The sequence below is a fragment of the Pelophylax lessonae genome, assembly GCF_965119305.1.
Source record: "Pelophylax lessonae genome assembly, chromosome: 1".
NCBI lineage: Eukaryota > Metazoa > Chordata > Amphibia > Anura > Ranidae > Pelophylax > Pelophylax lessonae.
In genome coordinates this window covers 740,816,103-740,833,409 of record NC_138768.1, presented here as the reverse complement: position 1 = coordinate 740,833,409, position 17,307 = coordinate 740,816,103, and the positions used below count along the sequence as shown (strand labels likewise).

At 44.4% G+C, this 17,307-nt stretch overlaps 1 protein-coding gene across 3 annotated transcripts in view; it reads left to right on the top strand.

Moving 5' to 3' along the window:
- Positions 1-17,307, top strand: part of FIP1L1 (factor interacting with PAPOLA and CPSF1) — a 186,635-nt gene that overhangs the window by 88,663 nt on the left and 80,665 nt on the right. For all 3 annotated transcript variants that reach the window (XM_082256744.1, XM_082256743.1, XM_082256742.1), the window contains one exon: positions 8,788-8,843. In XM_082256744.1, the coding sequence (XP_082112870.1) occupies positions 8,788-8,843 (56 nt within the window). The remainder of the gene's footprint in view (positions 1-8,787; positions 8,844-17,307) is intronic.

Genomic DNA, 17,307 nt, shown 5'->3' with positions numbered 1-17,307 from the left:
AGCTGGAGTAATGAATAGCTAAACGATGGTGTACTGTTGTCTGAATCTGGTGGGAACATTGTTTCCAAAAACATTTTGATATGGTGATTCCTGCTTGGTCATACTGTTTACTGCACTAGTTCCTCTTAAAGCACAGTTTGTGTAATTACTTATTCAAACATTATTTCAAAACTACATAAAATATAGCTCGCAGTGGAGAGGAACATTTTTCATATTCTAGCTTTCATTGTTTAACTTGGACTACAAAAGTGACAGCTGGAATATGTGTTGTTTTTTCATTCATAGAAACCATCCTGTACATGTAAGTAGCTTTACATGAAAGAATTAAGACTTCCATATGAATGAAGTGAGAGTACATTGGACGTATTCTCTTTCAAAACTTAAGAGATGCTTGCCTACATTTCCAGAATCCCAATAGAAAAACGTGACAGTTGGATTCTCTCTGCTGTCAATGGAAAGGGAAGCCTGGTGATGGTTAATGTTTTCCTGCCAATGTAGAAACAAAACAGATGTTAACAGGTATTGGTGGAAGAAATTGGAATAGGCACCAATATTCTGATTTAGATCAGCTGCTGAAAGCTAAAAGTGAGTGCAGTTTATACTGTCCATGTTCTCTGGAACAGAATGCAGACTTATGATAGGATAGTCCTGGTGAGAGCAAAAAGTGATGCCAGAAAACATTGAAAAGTAGAATTTCTTAAATTTTCACTGCTGTTTAATACTGACATCAGTGCCAGTCTTCAGAGTGTTTGCTGACCGTATTTTATGCTTTTCCTGTATCCTCTTTTCAGCTTTGTTACATGCATGAGACACCTGGTTTCTAGATTATCTGGACTCATTCAATTTCCCTCAGCAGGATTTGTGCTATGAAGTGTACAATATAGACAAGTGTTTCTTCGTCATAATGGAATATAGAGAATATATACCTATAGTAATCGGGAGAATCTCTTTGCCTGAACTGCATTTGTTTCTAGTGTGTTCATTGTATTACACTTCCATAACATGTTATTTGATTTTATTGCTCTGTAATAATTAAAGTGGTTGTAACCTTAAAAAAAAATGATCCTGTCCCTTTTAAAACAGGGTCATTTTCCTTCTCTGTGCTGTAAAATACCTGGTTGATCCTGCCTGTTCCTGTGTCCCCCTTAGTGTACTCACCATGATAATCATGGGTGCTGATCCATGATTTCATGGTTTACGTGCCTTCGTCATCCCGCAGTCTCTCCCCCTCCCTCCCTCCCAAGTCTGTGTGAGCCATCTCCCTGCCCCTCACCTGCTGCAACTATTCTCCTGTGGATGAAAAATTGCCAATCCCAAATCCTGGAATCCCCTCTGTTACAGCAAGTTATACTGTGCAATGTCAGTTTTTTTAAGAATTATGCAGCGAAATACCTTATTTCAGAGCTAATGTCAGAGGGGAATCTTAGCCCCTCCCACTGTTGTCCTCAGATCGGTGAAGGAGACTGCCAGGAGGTCACGTAACTGCACAGCGGCACTGTAATATAAGGTATTTTGCTGCATAATGTTTAAAAAACTCCACAGTATATCTTGCTGTAACAGAATGGATTCCAGGATTTGTGATTAGTGACTTTACAACCGCTTTCAAGCTTGGCTCCAGGCATTTTAAAAACGTTATTTCTTCGTACATTACAAGAACCAAGGAAATAATTATTTACGAGGATTAGGGTTATGCTGCCAACTTCAAGTGAATGGACAGGAATTACCCACCCAGGCATAACTTCCCAGCTCCTTTTTTTTTTCTGCTCATTTTTGTGCTAGTCTGTGATGGACCTACTTCCCTGGGTCTCTCTGAAAATCTTTTTGCTGGGCTCTGTTCCCATTACTACTGGCCTGTTTCTTACACCCCCCCCCCCCCAATAGGGCAGAGGTGGGCTTTATCTGGATCAGTTGCTGCAGCCAAGTAATGTCTGCTGGTTAGCATTGAATCCAGAGGGCAGCAATGTCTGGTGTACAGTGTACCTGGTAACCTTCCTAGCAGGGTGTTATGCAGGTCCAAGGCAGTTATACCTTTGAATAGACCTCAAGTCTCTGAAGTCCCAGTACGCCTGCCTTAATGGGTGAAGACTGCAGTTGGAATGGTGAGTGCACCTGTGTATAGTGGAGCAGGTTGCAGTTCCATCCGACTGTTTTTTTGTGCACTGGGACTTCTGAACAGTTTTTCGTTTATAGTGCTGCAGCAGCTTTGGCAGAGCTCAAGGGGGACTGTCTGACATGCTGTGCAGCCACCATTTTAAGTTTCTTGTAGGCGCATTTTGAGCTGCCTGAGCCTGCTCTGGGAGACAGCTGGACACAGCGCTTCTGCCTTCATCCTTTCCATTTCTCACAGGCATCACAAGTACTGGGAACCTTGTCAGGCTGCTAGGTGTGGGAACATAATATTAACAAGGCGCTTCTGAAATGGCATGTGGGTGTCATATATGCACAATATGATAGGACCTCAAAGGGCTGACTGTTGGTGATATCAGAAGCACAGAGGACACGGTTTCCATTAAAACAGTTGAGATGAACAGTGGTTACCAGTTTATGACCAACCCCATTCCACAGGCTTGCAGGACACCCTGGGGAACCAGGTTATTGCTGAGGACTGTGGGATCCGTGTTGGAACTTTCTCACTGGCCGCGGTAAGGAGGCGGGTGGATCCACGGAAGTAGACATCGCTGGAAGGGACGTGGCCGGAACCAGGAAGTCTGTGGTAGTAGGCACTCAAACTGGGAAACACCAGAGAGTCACGCTGGTTGCCAGGATAGCATATTTTGGGATACTCCCATTAAAATCCTGGCAGGCAACCAGCAAGCCAATGTTTATATCTGTGTAGTAGTGACACCCATCAATTTGCAGTTATGTCAGCATATCCCTTAACCCAAGGATGTTGATCTTCTGATGAGGAATGTAACATTAACACTTAATAGACTTTTAAAAAAGATATAGATTAAAATTGGCATACAAAAGCACACGCCGGCTGCACTCTTAACATACCTGTAAATTATTTTTTTTCTACCGAATAACACAATGATATTGTATGAATATAAAAACATGATGGAAAAAAAAACTTTAATTATAATGAAAATACATTTATAAGAGATAATGAGTTAACAAGCAGACCATATAAAAGTACTGTATCGCAGACCAGTATCATCTATAACAAGATCAACATACTTAGCTACTAAATTATACTTTGAATCTCTGAATCCTCATTGAGGCCATTGGGAGTCAAAGTATCTAATTTGTGGACACAAAAGGTCTCACGTTTGCACAATAGCGAAAACTTCTCGTTAGCAGTATGGGACCCATCGGATACACATTCAGTGGCATGAGACACTGTACTTGTCTGAGCTTTCCTCAATGAACCTACGGTGTTCACCGATGCTCTTGCGAAGTTGGCGTATGGTGCACCCCACATGTAGCAGATTGCATGAGCACCGTAGTGCATAAATCACACAAGTCCGTAGAAGAAGTGATAAACCGTCTTATCTCATAGATGTGGCCTTCCCTATCCTTTAATGTTGTCTGACTTTGCACAATGAACTGGCCCGTTCTGTTGTGAAAAAAGAACCGGCTATCCTCCCGTTTGACTTTAATGTCACGTGTCCCCTTACTACGCGAAATAATGTTCTTTAGAGTGTGCACTCTCCTGAAAGTAATGCAAGGCACATCAAAATTGGGAGATGTCAATTTAGGGTCCATTTCCAAAGTGTGCCAGTGTTTCCGGAAAACACCTTCTCAATGGCACTGTAGTCAACATTAAATGTCGTGATGAACTGCGTGACATTAAATTCAAATGGTTTGGATCTACTAAATGTTTTATCCTGGGGGGTGCAATTACAATTTTGAGTATGCTCCTGGTATTAACGCCCTATGGTAGCCCTTATCTATATAAATGTAGGTTTCAAAAGCCTACTCTTTTCCATGTAATCCTCACCTTTTGAACAATTCTTTCTTAGCCGGTGTAACTGGCCTGAAGGAATATTGTCCTTCCAGGTGGGGTGGTGGCAGTTCGTGAAGTAGAGGTGCGCATCTTCACTGGCCTTGCGATTTTATTCGATTATCATATCAGTGATTCGGTTCTGCGGTTAATGCCCATGGTTTTCATCAAAAAAATTCAAGCAGTCAGAAGAACTTCTGTTCTGTTCTTGGGGGGGGGGGGGGGGGGGGAGACTCCATGCATGTTGCAAAGTCTAAACACAGCAGACAACGTAAAGCGGAGCTCCAGGCTTCCCCCAAAATACTAGAGGAGATGGTCCGAGACTGCAGACACGATACAAGAGATGGGCGGAGACTGCAGACACAATACAAGAGATGGGCGGGGACTGCAGACATGATACAAGAGGGGGGTTAGAGACTGCAGAAATGCTACTAGAGAGGGTCAGAGACTGCAGATATGATACAAGAGACGGTCAGAGAGACTGCAGACATGATACAGGAGACAGTCAGCAGATAAGTATATCTTTTTTTTATTTTACAGAAAGAATACTACCCTTTAGTATCACTTAACAATTTATTGGTGAGTCTTTTGGCAGCAACTTAGATAGAATGCAGGTCAACATCACTGGAAGTGACATGACAGCAGAGGTGGGGGGGATGTGCCACTTCTATGCACTCACCCCTCACTTAATTTAGCATGACAGGCTGGTCTCTCACCTTTGGAGCACTCCTACCAACCCCCTCTCCTTCCATCGCAGCTCATTTCCTGAATCAGACTCTGTGTCTTGTCCCAGGGATGTGATGATAGCTGCAGTGATGTGTGTGTCAGCGCCGAGGCGGCGCTGCACCCGCTCATCGGGGAGGTGACAGAGCTACAAATCCCGAGGAAGGGGGAGAGTGTGGGTGGGGACGGCACGCTGATGTGCTGCCGCACCCACCTCCCTGAGGCTACACCATCCAAAGAGGGGGGGACCAACGCCGAACGCAGCCAGACCAGAGGTGCATGTCCTTTTAGAAATGAAACTTCTCAAGAGGAAGGAGGAGGAGCCAGAATGACATCACGTGCAATCGCGAGTACCTTGATTCTGCATCAATGCAGAATCATAAAAGTCTGCATTGTGATGTGCCGATCATTTTCAGCACCCCTATCGTGTAGTGCAAATATGAATTTCCCACAACCGATTTACAGAAATTATGTTTAATAATGGAACCTCTCTCATGAGTCGGGTCCAAAAAAATGACTGTTTGGGTCTGTGATGTGGGTAAATGTTAGGGCAAAACTATTGTTACAATAGGAGACGAGGGATTCAAACTCCTTGAGCGTCCCGCTCCAAATAATGAGGACATCATCAGTGTAACGTTCAAAAAATGTTTAGAAAAGGGGTTATTACGCCTAAAACAACTCCTCCCAAAGCCTCAAAGTGATGTTGGCATAACAGGGGGCAAAGTTGGCATCCATGGCAGTGCCATGAGTTTGTAGGTAGAACTTAAAATAGCATAGATACACTGTCCTCTTGCCTTCTGATATCACTGCTAGTCAAGCCCTTTGAGGTCTTATCCTATCCTATGGGGCATACAGTGTATATAAAAAGTCTACACACCCCTGTTAAGGTAAATGTCAGGTTTCTGTGATGTTAAAAAAAAAAATGAGACAAAGATAAATTGTTTCATAACTTTTCCCACCTTTTTAATGTGGCCTATAAACTGTACAACTCAGTTGAACAACAAACTGACAATTTTTAGGTGGAGGAAAGTAAAACTATAAAGAGAAAAATATGGTTGCATAAGTGTACCCCCCCCCCCCCCAAACTAATACTTTGTTGAAGCACCTTTTGATTTTATTACAGCACTCAGTCTTTTTGGGTATGAGTCTATCAGCATGGCACATCTTGACTTGGCAATAATTGCCCACTCTTCTTTGCAAAAACACTCCAAATCTGTCAGATTGCGGGGGCATCTCCTGTGCACAGCCCTTTCCAAAACACCCCACAGATTTCCAATTCAGGTCTGGGCTCTTGTTGGACCATTCCACATTGTTATTCTTCTGGTGAAGCCATTTCTTTGTTGATTTGGATCTATGCTTTGGGTTGTTGTTGTTCCTCTTCATGTTCAGCTTTCTAGCAGAAGCCTGAAGGTTTTTTTTTGCCAATATTGAATATTATTTTTAACTGTTTATAATTCCCTCTACTTTGACTAAGACCCCTCTTCCAGCTGTAGAAAAACATCCTCAAAGCATGATTCTGCCACCATCATGCTGCGCTGTGGGTATGGTGTTCTTTTGGTGATGTGCAGTGTTGTTTTTGTGCCAAACATATCTTTTGAATTATGGCCAAAAAGTTCAACCTTGGTTTCATCAGACCATAACACACGTTTCCCCACATGCTTTTAGGTTACTTCAGACGTGTTTTTGCAAAATTTAGCCAGGCTTGGATGTTTTTCTTCATAAGAAAAGGCTTCCGTCTTGCCACTCTACCCCATAGCCCAGACATGTGAAAATCCCAGGTATTCTTCATATGTACCACGCAGCCAGTACTTGCCAGATATTCCTGCAGCTCCTTTAATGTTGCTGTAGGCCTCTTTGCAGCCTCCCTGAACAGTTATCTTCTTGTCTTTTTATCAATATTGGAGGGGAGTCCAGATCTTAGTGATGTCACTGTTGTGCCATATTTTTTCCTCTTGAACTCTTTTCACTGTGTTGCAGGGTATATCTGCAGGGTATATCTATGCCTTAGAAATTCTTTTGTACCTTTCTCCTGACTGATAACTCTTACCAATGAGATCCCTCTGATGCTTTGGAAGCTCTCTGGGGACCATGGCTTTTGCTGTAGGATGTGACTAAGAAACTGTCAGAAATGACCTACTAGAACAGCTGAACTTTATTTGGGATTAATCAGAGGCACTTTAAATGATGGCAGGTGTGTACTGACTCCTATTTAACATGAGTTTGAATGGGATTTGCTTAATTCTGAACACAGCTACATACCTAGTTATAAGAGGGTGTGCACACGTATGCCATCACATTATTTTAGTTATTTATTTTTACATATCCATTTATCTCACTTGGAGAAGGTGCTTTCTCCACCAAAGCTTTACACTTGCCAGTACCCCATGGAGGAGGCATTCTACAAAAAATAGGGGTCTCTGACTGCTGACCCAGTTATTTCCTTCTTGAATACCTCCCTGACCATCCTAGTGGATAGAGTCCTAATCTTTAATGGCTCTACAGATATGTTTTTGAAGGCCCTCTTTAAGGTGTCCTCATTTCTGGTAGGAGCAGCTCTGCAGCCTGCAGTGGCTGCCATGGAGTTTCTCTGTGGATGCCTTGCAAGACCATGTTCATGGGTAAGGCACTATGTCAGTCCAAATTAGGATTCTATGACTCAAGTGTTCGTCAGTGGAATATCTCTGCAGAAGAAAATAGATAGGGAGGGCAAACACTTGTTTTGACCATCATTGGAGATGCCTTCATCCAACTGTAAAAACATGCTCTTACGCTTAAATAAAGTAACGGGTCAAGAATTGGTGATGGCTTCTTAATCCAAGAAGAATATATTTTGTAAGCAGACGGCTATGCCCCAGTTCCATAAAAAGAATTGGCCCCAGTCCAGGAATGCCCCCACTTGCCCAGTTGAGAGGATATGTTATTGGTCATAGGATTCGTCTGGACACAGAAAGTTTCAGATAACGGAGTCTGCAGTGTGGTTTCTAGAGGCTACAAGCTGGAGTTTTGCTGCTTTCCCTCGCCATGCTTTATGCAGTCAAAAGTGTTTTTGGATCCACAAAAAGGAGCATTTTTCCTTACAGGCCTGGAAAGACTGCTTTCCCAAGGGGTCACTTATGAGGAGTTGTCTTAGGTCTTCTATTCTAACATTTTCACAGTTCCTAAGTCAGGCAGCGATGTCTGACCTATTTTGGACCTCAAAGATTTCCACAAGTTCCTAAAAGTACAGAAATTAATATGGAGTCCATCCAGCCAGTGATTGCTTTGCTCCAGAATTGGTGCTTTCTGGTGTTGGTAGATGTCAAGAATGCCTACCTTCGCATCACAATTTTCCAGCCTTGCCAAAATTTCTGATTGCTACTATTAGTTTGTGGCATTGCCTTTCTGCCTCCTTATGGTGTTTACCCAAGGGCTTTGGCTTCAGTTTTGGGATTTGGTAAGAACCTGGGTTATCCCCATTGTGGGTTATGTCTTTGAATCATATTTCCACTTACCTTTTTCTTTTTTTAGCAGAAGACCACTTCAACTACTACCGTGTGGTCTCTCCTTGTGAGAGTATATTGATTGTAGCTCATGTCACAAGGCAATGATGAAAGGGGCTATTTCACAATAATATATCCCAACATTCGTCAATATGGAGCCATATTATGGACAGGGAAGAGCAAGTAGATTGGGCATAAGGGTAATGGTGTAGTAGAATGTTGCCTGCCCCAATGTACATTCCTGGCATTTCAGTTAGAGCTAAGGGATGTCACTGGGCTGGTACACTTTTGCAGTTCTCCAAATAACATCCATGATCCAATGCATGTCAAAATGCTGCTCCAGAAACTACTTCTAATCCTAAAGCTCAAGCACCCATTTAGGAGTGTGGTTTGTTAGCACTGTCAGGGAAGGGGAAGTGCTTTGCCACCTTGTAGATACACATTATGAATAGTCTATTGGCCACCTAAATCTAGGAAGGTAAATTGGAAGCATTTAAAAAAAAAAAAAGCTCCGGTCTTTGCTTTAATTAAAACACACACAGCACTCTACTGTGTTCTTTTTGTTGTGCTTGTTGCTAGATTTTAACACATTACTGTATGCCAGACATAAGACTGTATTGATCATTCACTTCTTTCTTTTAGTGGTCACTCGTCTGGGTATGATGGACGGTCAACACCTGCTTTCCCGTATGGTAGTGGTAAGCAAGCATTTGTATTTATAACTTAATGATAGATGGAAACTTAATGATGGGCATAAACTTCATGTAATCATAGTGTCTGTTTTATTGGTATGATCTGTCTCTTGTTAGTGGCTTTAACTATCTGGTACTTGTCCTAATAGATCATGTTTCTCTTACAATTTCAAAATTGTAAAAGTGACTGAAGTCAGTGGCAGTACTAGAATGTTACTATTGTAGCATAAGGTATCCTACCTGTCAGGCATGAATCACTGCAGTCCAGATCGCATTCCTCCAGCAAGGGCAGAGGGCTGCCTTCCGACGGCCCACGGACCGCATGCGGCCCGCCAGGGTCCGGTACCGCCGGCCAGGTTTATCACCATCAGGGTGAAGGTTTGTTGGGCCGAGATATTCCCGCAGGCCGCCAGACACGCCATTATCCTGTACAGGCCGCCGCCATTGTCTGGTAGATCGCACGAGGCCGCCATATTGGCGTAGCCTCGTGTCTCCAGCATGGGGGCGACCATGTTTGAGGTGACCAAAACACCTCGAGGAGCTAGGGGAGGCGCCGGAAGGCGTGCAAAGGGGCGGAGCCGCCTCCTTTTTACCCGGGAAGCCAGCCAAAGACTTCCTGTCTGTAATAGACAGTGCTGAAACAAGTTGCATTTGAAACTCTGAGCATCAAGTGGTGAGCCTTGGGGTCTATCTCTCTCTCTCGCTCTGTAGGGGTCCCTAAGCAGGTAACACTGAGGGGCATTGTGGCACTGGGGGTCTGAAAAAAAAGTTTTATTTTTTTTTGGCAATTGATTTTTTCCGGTTAGTATCTGGAATTATCATGGACCCTGCCACACAGGTACCCCCAACTGTTTCCCTCGAGGTGGCCGCAGACCCGCCAGTTCAGAGTATGGATGCATTTACAGCAGTTTTGGAGTCTTTGGTGTCTCGGGTGGAGACGGCCTGTCAGGAACGGGGGTCAAGAAAGCGACCCCCGCCTACCCCTATATCCTCTGATACTTCAGATTCTGAGATGGTCATTGCAGCTGCAGGTCCCTCTGCAGGGGCTGTTGTCTCAGGTAAAGTTCCCTCAGACAGTGAGGAGGACGTTCTTGCTTCCGCCATAGCACAAGAAGAAGCATTGGTGGACCCACTAGTTGTGGCGGTTCGGGAGACTTGAGGTTTTACCGGCAGAGGCAACTGAAATGGAAATTCCCTTTGGTACTAGCAAACCTACCAAGACGGTGAAGGTTTTTCCTTTACCCAAATGTTTTGGTAATAAGATCAAAGAGGAATGGGATCATTCAAAGCGTACCTTTACTATTTCCAAGCGCATTGCTAGACGCTATCCGTTTGAGGAATCCCTCATTAAGAAATGGACGGTACAACCAGTGGTGAATCCACCTATTTCCAGACTGAATAAAGCCACTGTTATCCCGTTGGAGGACGCTCCGTCCTTTAAGGATCCGGTGGATCGGAAGATGGAAGCGGAGTCCCGCACTATCTTTTCCCTGATAGGGTCAGCCTTTAGACCAGTAATTGTCATTGGTTTAATTTCACAAACATTAACAGAATGGGCGAGATTGGTGCGCCAGGACCTGAAGGGGAAAGGTATCCCCCAGGCAACATCTGATTTGATGGAACAGATTATACAAGGACTACAGTTCGACTGTGACGCAGTCTTGGATGCCACCCCCTTATTAGGGCATGCATCTATGTCAGCGGTAATTCTCAGACGTGTGCTGTGGTTAAAATGCTGGTCAGCGGACCTAGGTTCCAAAAAGACCTTGGCGAATCTCCCCTTTCAGGGGAATCGCCTATTTGGGGCCACCCTAGATGAGATCATTAAGGATGTCACTGGGGGCAAAAGCACTTTTTTGCCGCAGGCTGCTAAAGCTAAAGGACCTCGTAACAAGCGTGGACCTTTCTTTGCCGCTCATAAAGGGTTCGTTCGCTCTGCTGAAGCGAGCGGAAAAGGCAAAACCCCTCTAGGAGGGTTGAAGAAGCTCTGGTCAGACAAACAAAAGTCCGACTCAGCCAAACCTGAAGTTAAAGTGGAGTTCCACCCATTTTTGGAACTTTAGATCTTTGTAATCCCCTTTAAAATGGCTTTTACCAATGGAAACTTTTTTTTTTTGCTAGTAAATACCTTAATTTCGGATTTTTTCCTCCTCTCCTCACTTCCTGGTCCGATCGGCGATGACGTCATTCGGCGATCCGCAGTGTCTGCTGGGATGTATTCTATTCCAGAAATCTCAGTAGCTGTATCTGTACTGAGCCGTGCCTGCCCCGCCTCCGCCCCGCCTCCTCTCAATGAATTGCATTGTATGAATGTATTAAGGCTGTTCTCTGCCCAGCCTCCGCCCCGCCTCCTCTCAATACAACTCAATGAGAGGAGGCGGGGTGGAGGCGGGGCAGAGAACGGCCTTAATACATTCATACAATGCAACTGAAGGAGTCAGTAACACTGCACATGCTCGCCTCCCCCCCCCCCCCCCCTCCTCTCAGCTTCTGCCTACAGTTAGTTGGAAGCTGCTGTGGCCGTGCCCCCGACCCGACTTCCTTCCTCCCCAGCAAAAAAAAAAATTGTCAGGGGGCAGTGGGCCGCATTGCCTGTGGTTCTGGGCCGCATGCGGCCCTCGGGCCGCAGGTTGGACATGCCTGGTATAGACCTTTAATGGGATAGCGGCTATCTATTATTTTCATTTTATTCTGATGTGTATGTGAAGACAGACACAACAGGGATTTCCTGCTGTCTGCTAGGTGTATGTTGTCATTTTATTCCCTCCCTCCTTCTTTATCATATTTCTTGTAGTGCATTGGTTTCCTATATCAAGAAAGCCCTTATACCACCACATGTGGAGAGCATACAGTGATGCGAAAAGGGAAAGTTTAATCCCAAGGAGTACTTAATGGCATTGATTTTATCCTTCCTTCCCTTGGGACTGAACAGGTCTTTAGCCCTGAGAACTATAAAAGGTCAGCTTTTGACCCTTTCAGGAGCACACTCCCTTCTTACTGGAATTGTGGAATTCCAATATGGTGTTGTCGGTTCATCACAGACATTACCTCGATTAGGAAGGTGTCTGAGCTTTTACCTTTGTCTTGCAAGGGTGCTTCACAAGGACAAGGTTTTTGCACTCTCTCCTGCCTGTCAAATTTTGACACGCAACTGTGTCATGCAGCTGCTGCATCTGCATCCACTTCTATGGGGCAGGCAGCCCCAAGGTGGGCTCAAAACGGAGGATGGTTTGATCGTCAGCCTGAATGAGTCCAATGTGCTGCTGAACTGCAAGGTAAGGCTGTATTGTGGGGCAGAGCTGTGTAAACCTTAGAACTGGATAGACAGAAATAAAAATCAGTTGGAAGGTTTAACGGTCTTATGTCTTTCATCTGTGTATTTAGCTGTTGCTTGGAGTTCAGCTTTATGGCTAATTTGTATAGGCACGTTCAAACTGCAGGGTTTAACAACTATAATGGATATAAAAAGTCTACATACACACCCCCGTTAAAATGTCAGGTTTCTGTGATGTAAAAAAAACGAGACAAAGATAAATTCAGAACTTTTTCCACCTTTAAAGAGAAAGTACACACCCACTCTGTAGCTTTTTTATCTAGTCCCATTACATTAAGTTAATATCAAACTTTAGCCATTGTAATTCCGCCCCAATCGCATGTTACTAACTTTTTGAAAAAAAATGTAAAAAAATTGTGTCTCCAGGGGGTAAGGCAGCGCCATCTAATGTATTGTTTTCCAAGTCCACATAGTGTATTTCCGCCCTTTCATGTAGCCCTTACTGTGCTGTTAACCAAGCCTCGTCTCGATCCAACGTTTCTATGGGAACCGTGTACCACTGCTCAAAGCCGACTTTTTTTACTCATTATTTACTTGTGATCTTGTAATGTTTCTGCGGCATGCAGCTAACCTGTGTCAGTGTTATGCTGCATCTGTTCTCCACTGCAGTATGCAGTCTGATGCCCAGGTTTACGCACAAGATACAGTGTCACTTGCCACCCGCACCCTGCCACCAGATACAGTGCAACTTACCACCCGCACCCTGCCACCAGATACAGTGCAACTTACCACCCGCACCCTGCCACCAGATACAGTGTAACTTAGCACCCGCACCCTGCCACCCGATACAGTGCAACTTAGCACCCGCACCCTGCCACCAGATACAGTGCAACTTAGCACCCGCACCCTGCCACCAGATACAGTGCAACTTAGCACCCGCACCCTGCCACCAGATACAGTGCAACTTAGCACCCGCACCCTGCCACCAGATACAGTGCAACTTAGCACCCGCACCCTGCCACCAGATACAGTGCAACTTAGCACCCGTACCCTGCCACCAGATACAGTGCAACTTAGCACCCGAACCCTGCCACCAGATACAGTGCAACTTACCACTTGCAGCCTGCCACCAGATACAGTGCATAAAAATAAAAATAAGGATAAGAATGAAAATAAAACAGAAAAAGAAAAAGAAATGAAGATAAAATAAACATGAAAATGAAAAAATGGGAGGGATATGATATGAACACTATGTATACTGTAAAAAATGATAAAAATTGACCATGAGATGGGGGATGAGGATACCATAGAGGAGGAAGTGAAAATAGAATTATAATGAAAATCGGAATGAACTCAAAAAGAGTAAAAGAAATTAAATAAAATAAAAATAAGAATAAAGATTTAAAATAAAAATGAGTGAAAATAGAAATGAAAATGGGATTAAAGATAAAAAATCAAAACGGTGGGTGGGAGACTATGAAAGGGACGGTACGGTCGGAAGGGGGGATGACTTGTTGAGTCTTGTACATATGTAGAAGAAGATAAGGAGGACCAGATGGGTCCTGCAAGATAATGTGACATACCTGGGCAGAGAATAGTCAGGATGATTAATACAGCAACAATAAGGCACAATAGTATAATAATTACAAGGATAATGGGTTACAGAAGCACATTAACCTCAATTTCCATATATATATATATATATATATATATATATATATATATATATATATATATATATATATAGTCCACAAGTAAGTACCCATAATATACCAGTAGTCTTAAAGTCTTAAATGTATTCTAATTGCAGTGTGTACTATATCTTATCTACATGGATCCCTAAACCGCCCCCTAATAAGTCAGAACTTATTGCCATTATCCTTCCCAGCAACACCACCCATCTCTTGCACAGGTGTTGCGTGCGTTCAGCGTTCCCCTTGCCATCTAATTTCCACACCCCGAACTCCTTGTTCTCCTCCGGGGGGGCGCTGTAGCGCGGTGGGACTTTGACAACATTTTTATTTTTTTACTTTTTCAGCTTTTGCTGACGGGTAAGGTCCCTCGTTGTAGATGGGGTCACTCCTTTTCAGCGCACAAGAAATGTTTCCGTCCCTCAGGGTCAATCGATAAGGCGAAGCACTTCCAAGACTTCCTCAGGCGGTTCCAAGCCACCCTGGTCTGGCAAACAAAAGTCTGGTTTCTCCAGACCTGAGGACAAAACCACCTTACCCTAAAGGTGCACTCTCACCCTTATTTAGGGTGGGGGGACGTATTTGCCTTTTTCCGGACCTGTGGCTATCCCGGATACCAGACAAATGGGCAGAGTTGTGTAAAGTACTCGAAACCCATACTTGAGTAAAAGTACAAGTGCTTGATCAAAAAGTGACTTGAGTAGAAGTGAAAGTGCTCAATCAAAAAGTGACTTGAGTAGAAGTACTAAAGTATTCAACATTTCTTGTACTTAAGTATTGCAAGTAGTTTTTTAAAAAAATTTGCTACTCAAGTACTGAAAGTAAAAGTACCAGTAGTTTTGAAAAAAAAATGCTACTCAAGTACTGAAAGTAAAAGTACAAGTACTGTGTTATGTAGTTATTAAAGAAAAAAGTCAAAAGTTTGAACATCATATTGTTTTTTATTATTTCAAATGCAGCTTTTATTTATACATACAGTAGCATTTATTTTCGTATGCGCTGATAATACACATGTTTTGAGCTTCATGAAACCTGCCATCTACTGTTCTGGCAGTGGTAATTTTTATAATAGTAACAAGTAACTATGCAGCACAAAAAAAAAAAATATCGGAGTAGAAGTATTGAAATCATTGAAAAAATGTAGTGAAGTAAAAGTGGAAGTAGGAGAAAAAAATTCTACTCCAGGAAAGTACAGATACCGCCTTTCTGTACTTAAGTACAGTAGTGAAGTAGTTCTACTTAGTTACTCTACATCTCTGCAAATGGGTTCAAGAGGTCATAAGGTCCTGGTTACAAAATCGAATTTCGATCCGTCCCGCCGGTAAGGTTTCTCCCTTCCAATGTGTGACTGTCCCCAGATCGCTTGCTGGTGCTCTGTGGCAGGACCTGGTACAACAGGGGGGTAATAGTTCCGGTTCAGTGTGCGTAACGTTTTCAGAGCTTTTATTCAAACAGGTTCCCAGGAAGGAAGGCAAGGTGCGTCCAATTCTGGACCTGAAGGCACTGAATTGCTTTGTGTGAGTTTAAAAACTCAAGATGGAATCTTTTCACACGGTGGTGGCCTCACTACATCAGGGGGATTTCCTGGCCTCCATAGACATCAAAGATGCTTACCTTCACATCAAAATCTGTGCAGGACACCAACGGTTTCTCCGTTTTGCAGTGGGAGAGGATCACTGTCAGTTTGTGGCGTTACCCTCGCCACTGCTCCTCGGGTCTTCACAATGGTGTTGGCTCCGGTCCTTGAGCTGTTACGTCAATGAGCGGTATCGGTCCTGGGTTACCTGGACGATCTGCTTCTATGTGTGGAGTCTCCCAAGGAGTTGGTGACAAACCTGGAAATCGCCATGAGAACTCTGGAGGTGTTCGGGTGGATTCTGAACCTTCAGAAGTTGTCCCTGGTACCTTCCTTGAGACTGGACTACCTGGGCCTGACTTTGGACTCGTCCTCAGCCAGGGTATTCCTTCCCCTGGAAAAACTCCAAAAACTCTAGACTGCATTTTCAACTGTTGCTGTCCAGCAAATTGTCGTCCCTTCGAACCTGTATGAGAGTTCTGCGACTGATGGTGTCGTCCTTGGAGGCGGTCCCCTTCGCTCAATTCCACATGAGGATCCTCCAGAAGGAAATCCTTCTTAAATGTAACAAGAATCCAAATTCCCTGGACAATCAGAGCCAGGTGGCCAGGGAGTCCCTGATCTGGTGGCTTCGGTCCCAGATGCTCAAGCAAGGGAAATCTTTCCTTCCTATATATTGGACAATTGTCACCACAGATGCAAGTCTGTCCGGGTGGGGAGGAGTTCTCGCTGGTTGTCTGCTCAAGAAGTCTGGTCCCTGGAGGAATCCAGGTTACCGATCAATGTTATGGAGCTGAGAGCAATTTGGCTTTGCGTAGTCCACTGGACTTAGCACCTGCGGGGTTTTCCAGTGCGCATTCAGTCGGACAATGCCACGGCTGTTGCTTATGTCAATCACCAAGGGGGCACCAAAAGTGTCCTTGCGACCTTGGAAGTGGCAGGCATCCTTCGATGGGCAGAACGCTTTGTTCCAGCTCTCTCAGCTGTTTTACATTCCAGGAGTGGAAAATTGGCAGGCGGATTACCTCAGTCAACAGGCCTTGGATGCAGGGGAATGGTCCCTCCATCTGGAGGTATTCCAGCAGTTGTGCCTTCGTTGGGGCTCTCCAGATGTAGATATGTTGGCGTCTCGGCACAGTGGTGTAGTGGTTAGCAGCAAGAGGGTCACCTAGCAGCAAGAGGGTCGCTGGTTCGAATCCCAACCACGACACTACCTGCCTGAAGTTTGCATGTTCTCCCTGTGAATGTGTGGGTTTCCTACGGGTACTCCGATTTCCTCCCACACTCCAAAGACATGCTGATAGGTTAATTGGATCCTGTATAAAAAAAATTGGCCCTACTATGCATGTATGAATGTGAGTTGGGGACCTTAGATTGTATGCTCCTTGAGGGCATTGACTGATGTGAATGTGTAATGTATATGTAAAGCGCTGCGTAAATTGACAGCGCTATAGAAGTACCTGAAATAATAACAACAAAAAAGTGCAGAGGTTTATCGCCTGCTCCCGAGACCCTCTGGCAGACGCCACAGATGCGCTGGTGGCCCAGTGGGGTCAGTAACAGTTGATATATGCCTTTTCTCCTCTCAAGTTGCTGCGAAGACTCCTTCGCAGAATCGAGGCGGAAGGGATTCCGGGCATTCTTGTGGCTCCGAACTGGCCTTGCTGAGCTTGGAACACTGACCTGGTCAAGATGGTCGCAGACTCTCCTTGGAGACTTTCTCTCAGGGAGGATTTACTGTCACAGAGGCCACTATACCACCCTGCTTTAGGGTTGCTGGCTTTGACAGCTTGGCTGTTGAAAGCCAGGTGCTGAAGGACAGGCGATTGTCTGCTTCTGTGATTCCCACTCTGCTTAAAGCTAGGAAAGCGACTTCTAGAAAGATCTATCATCGTACGTGGAAGTCATACATTGTGTGGTGTGAGCCTC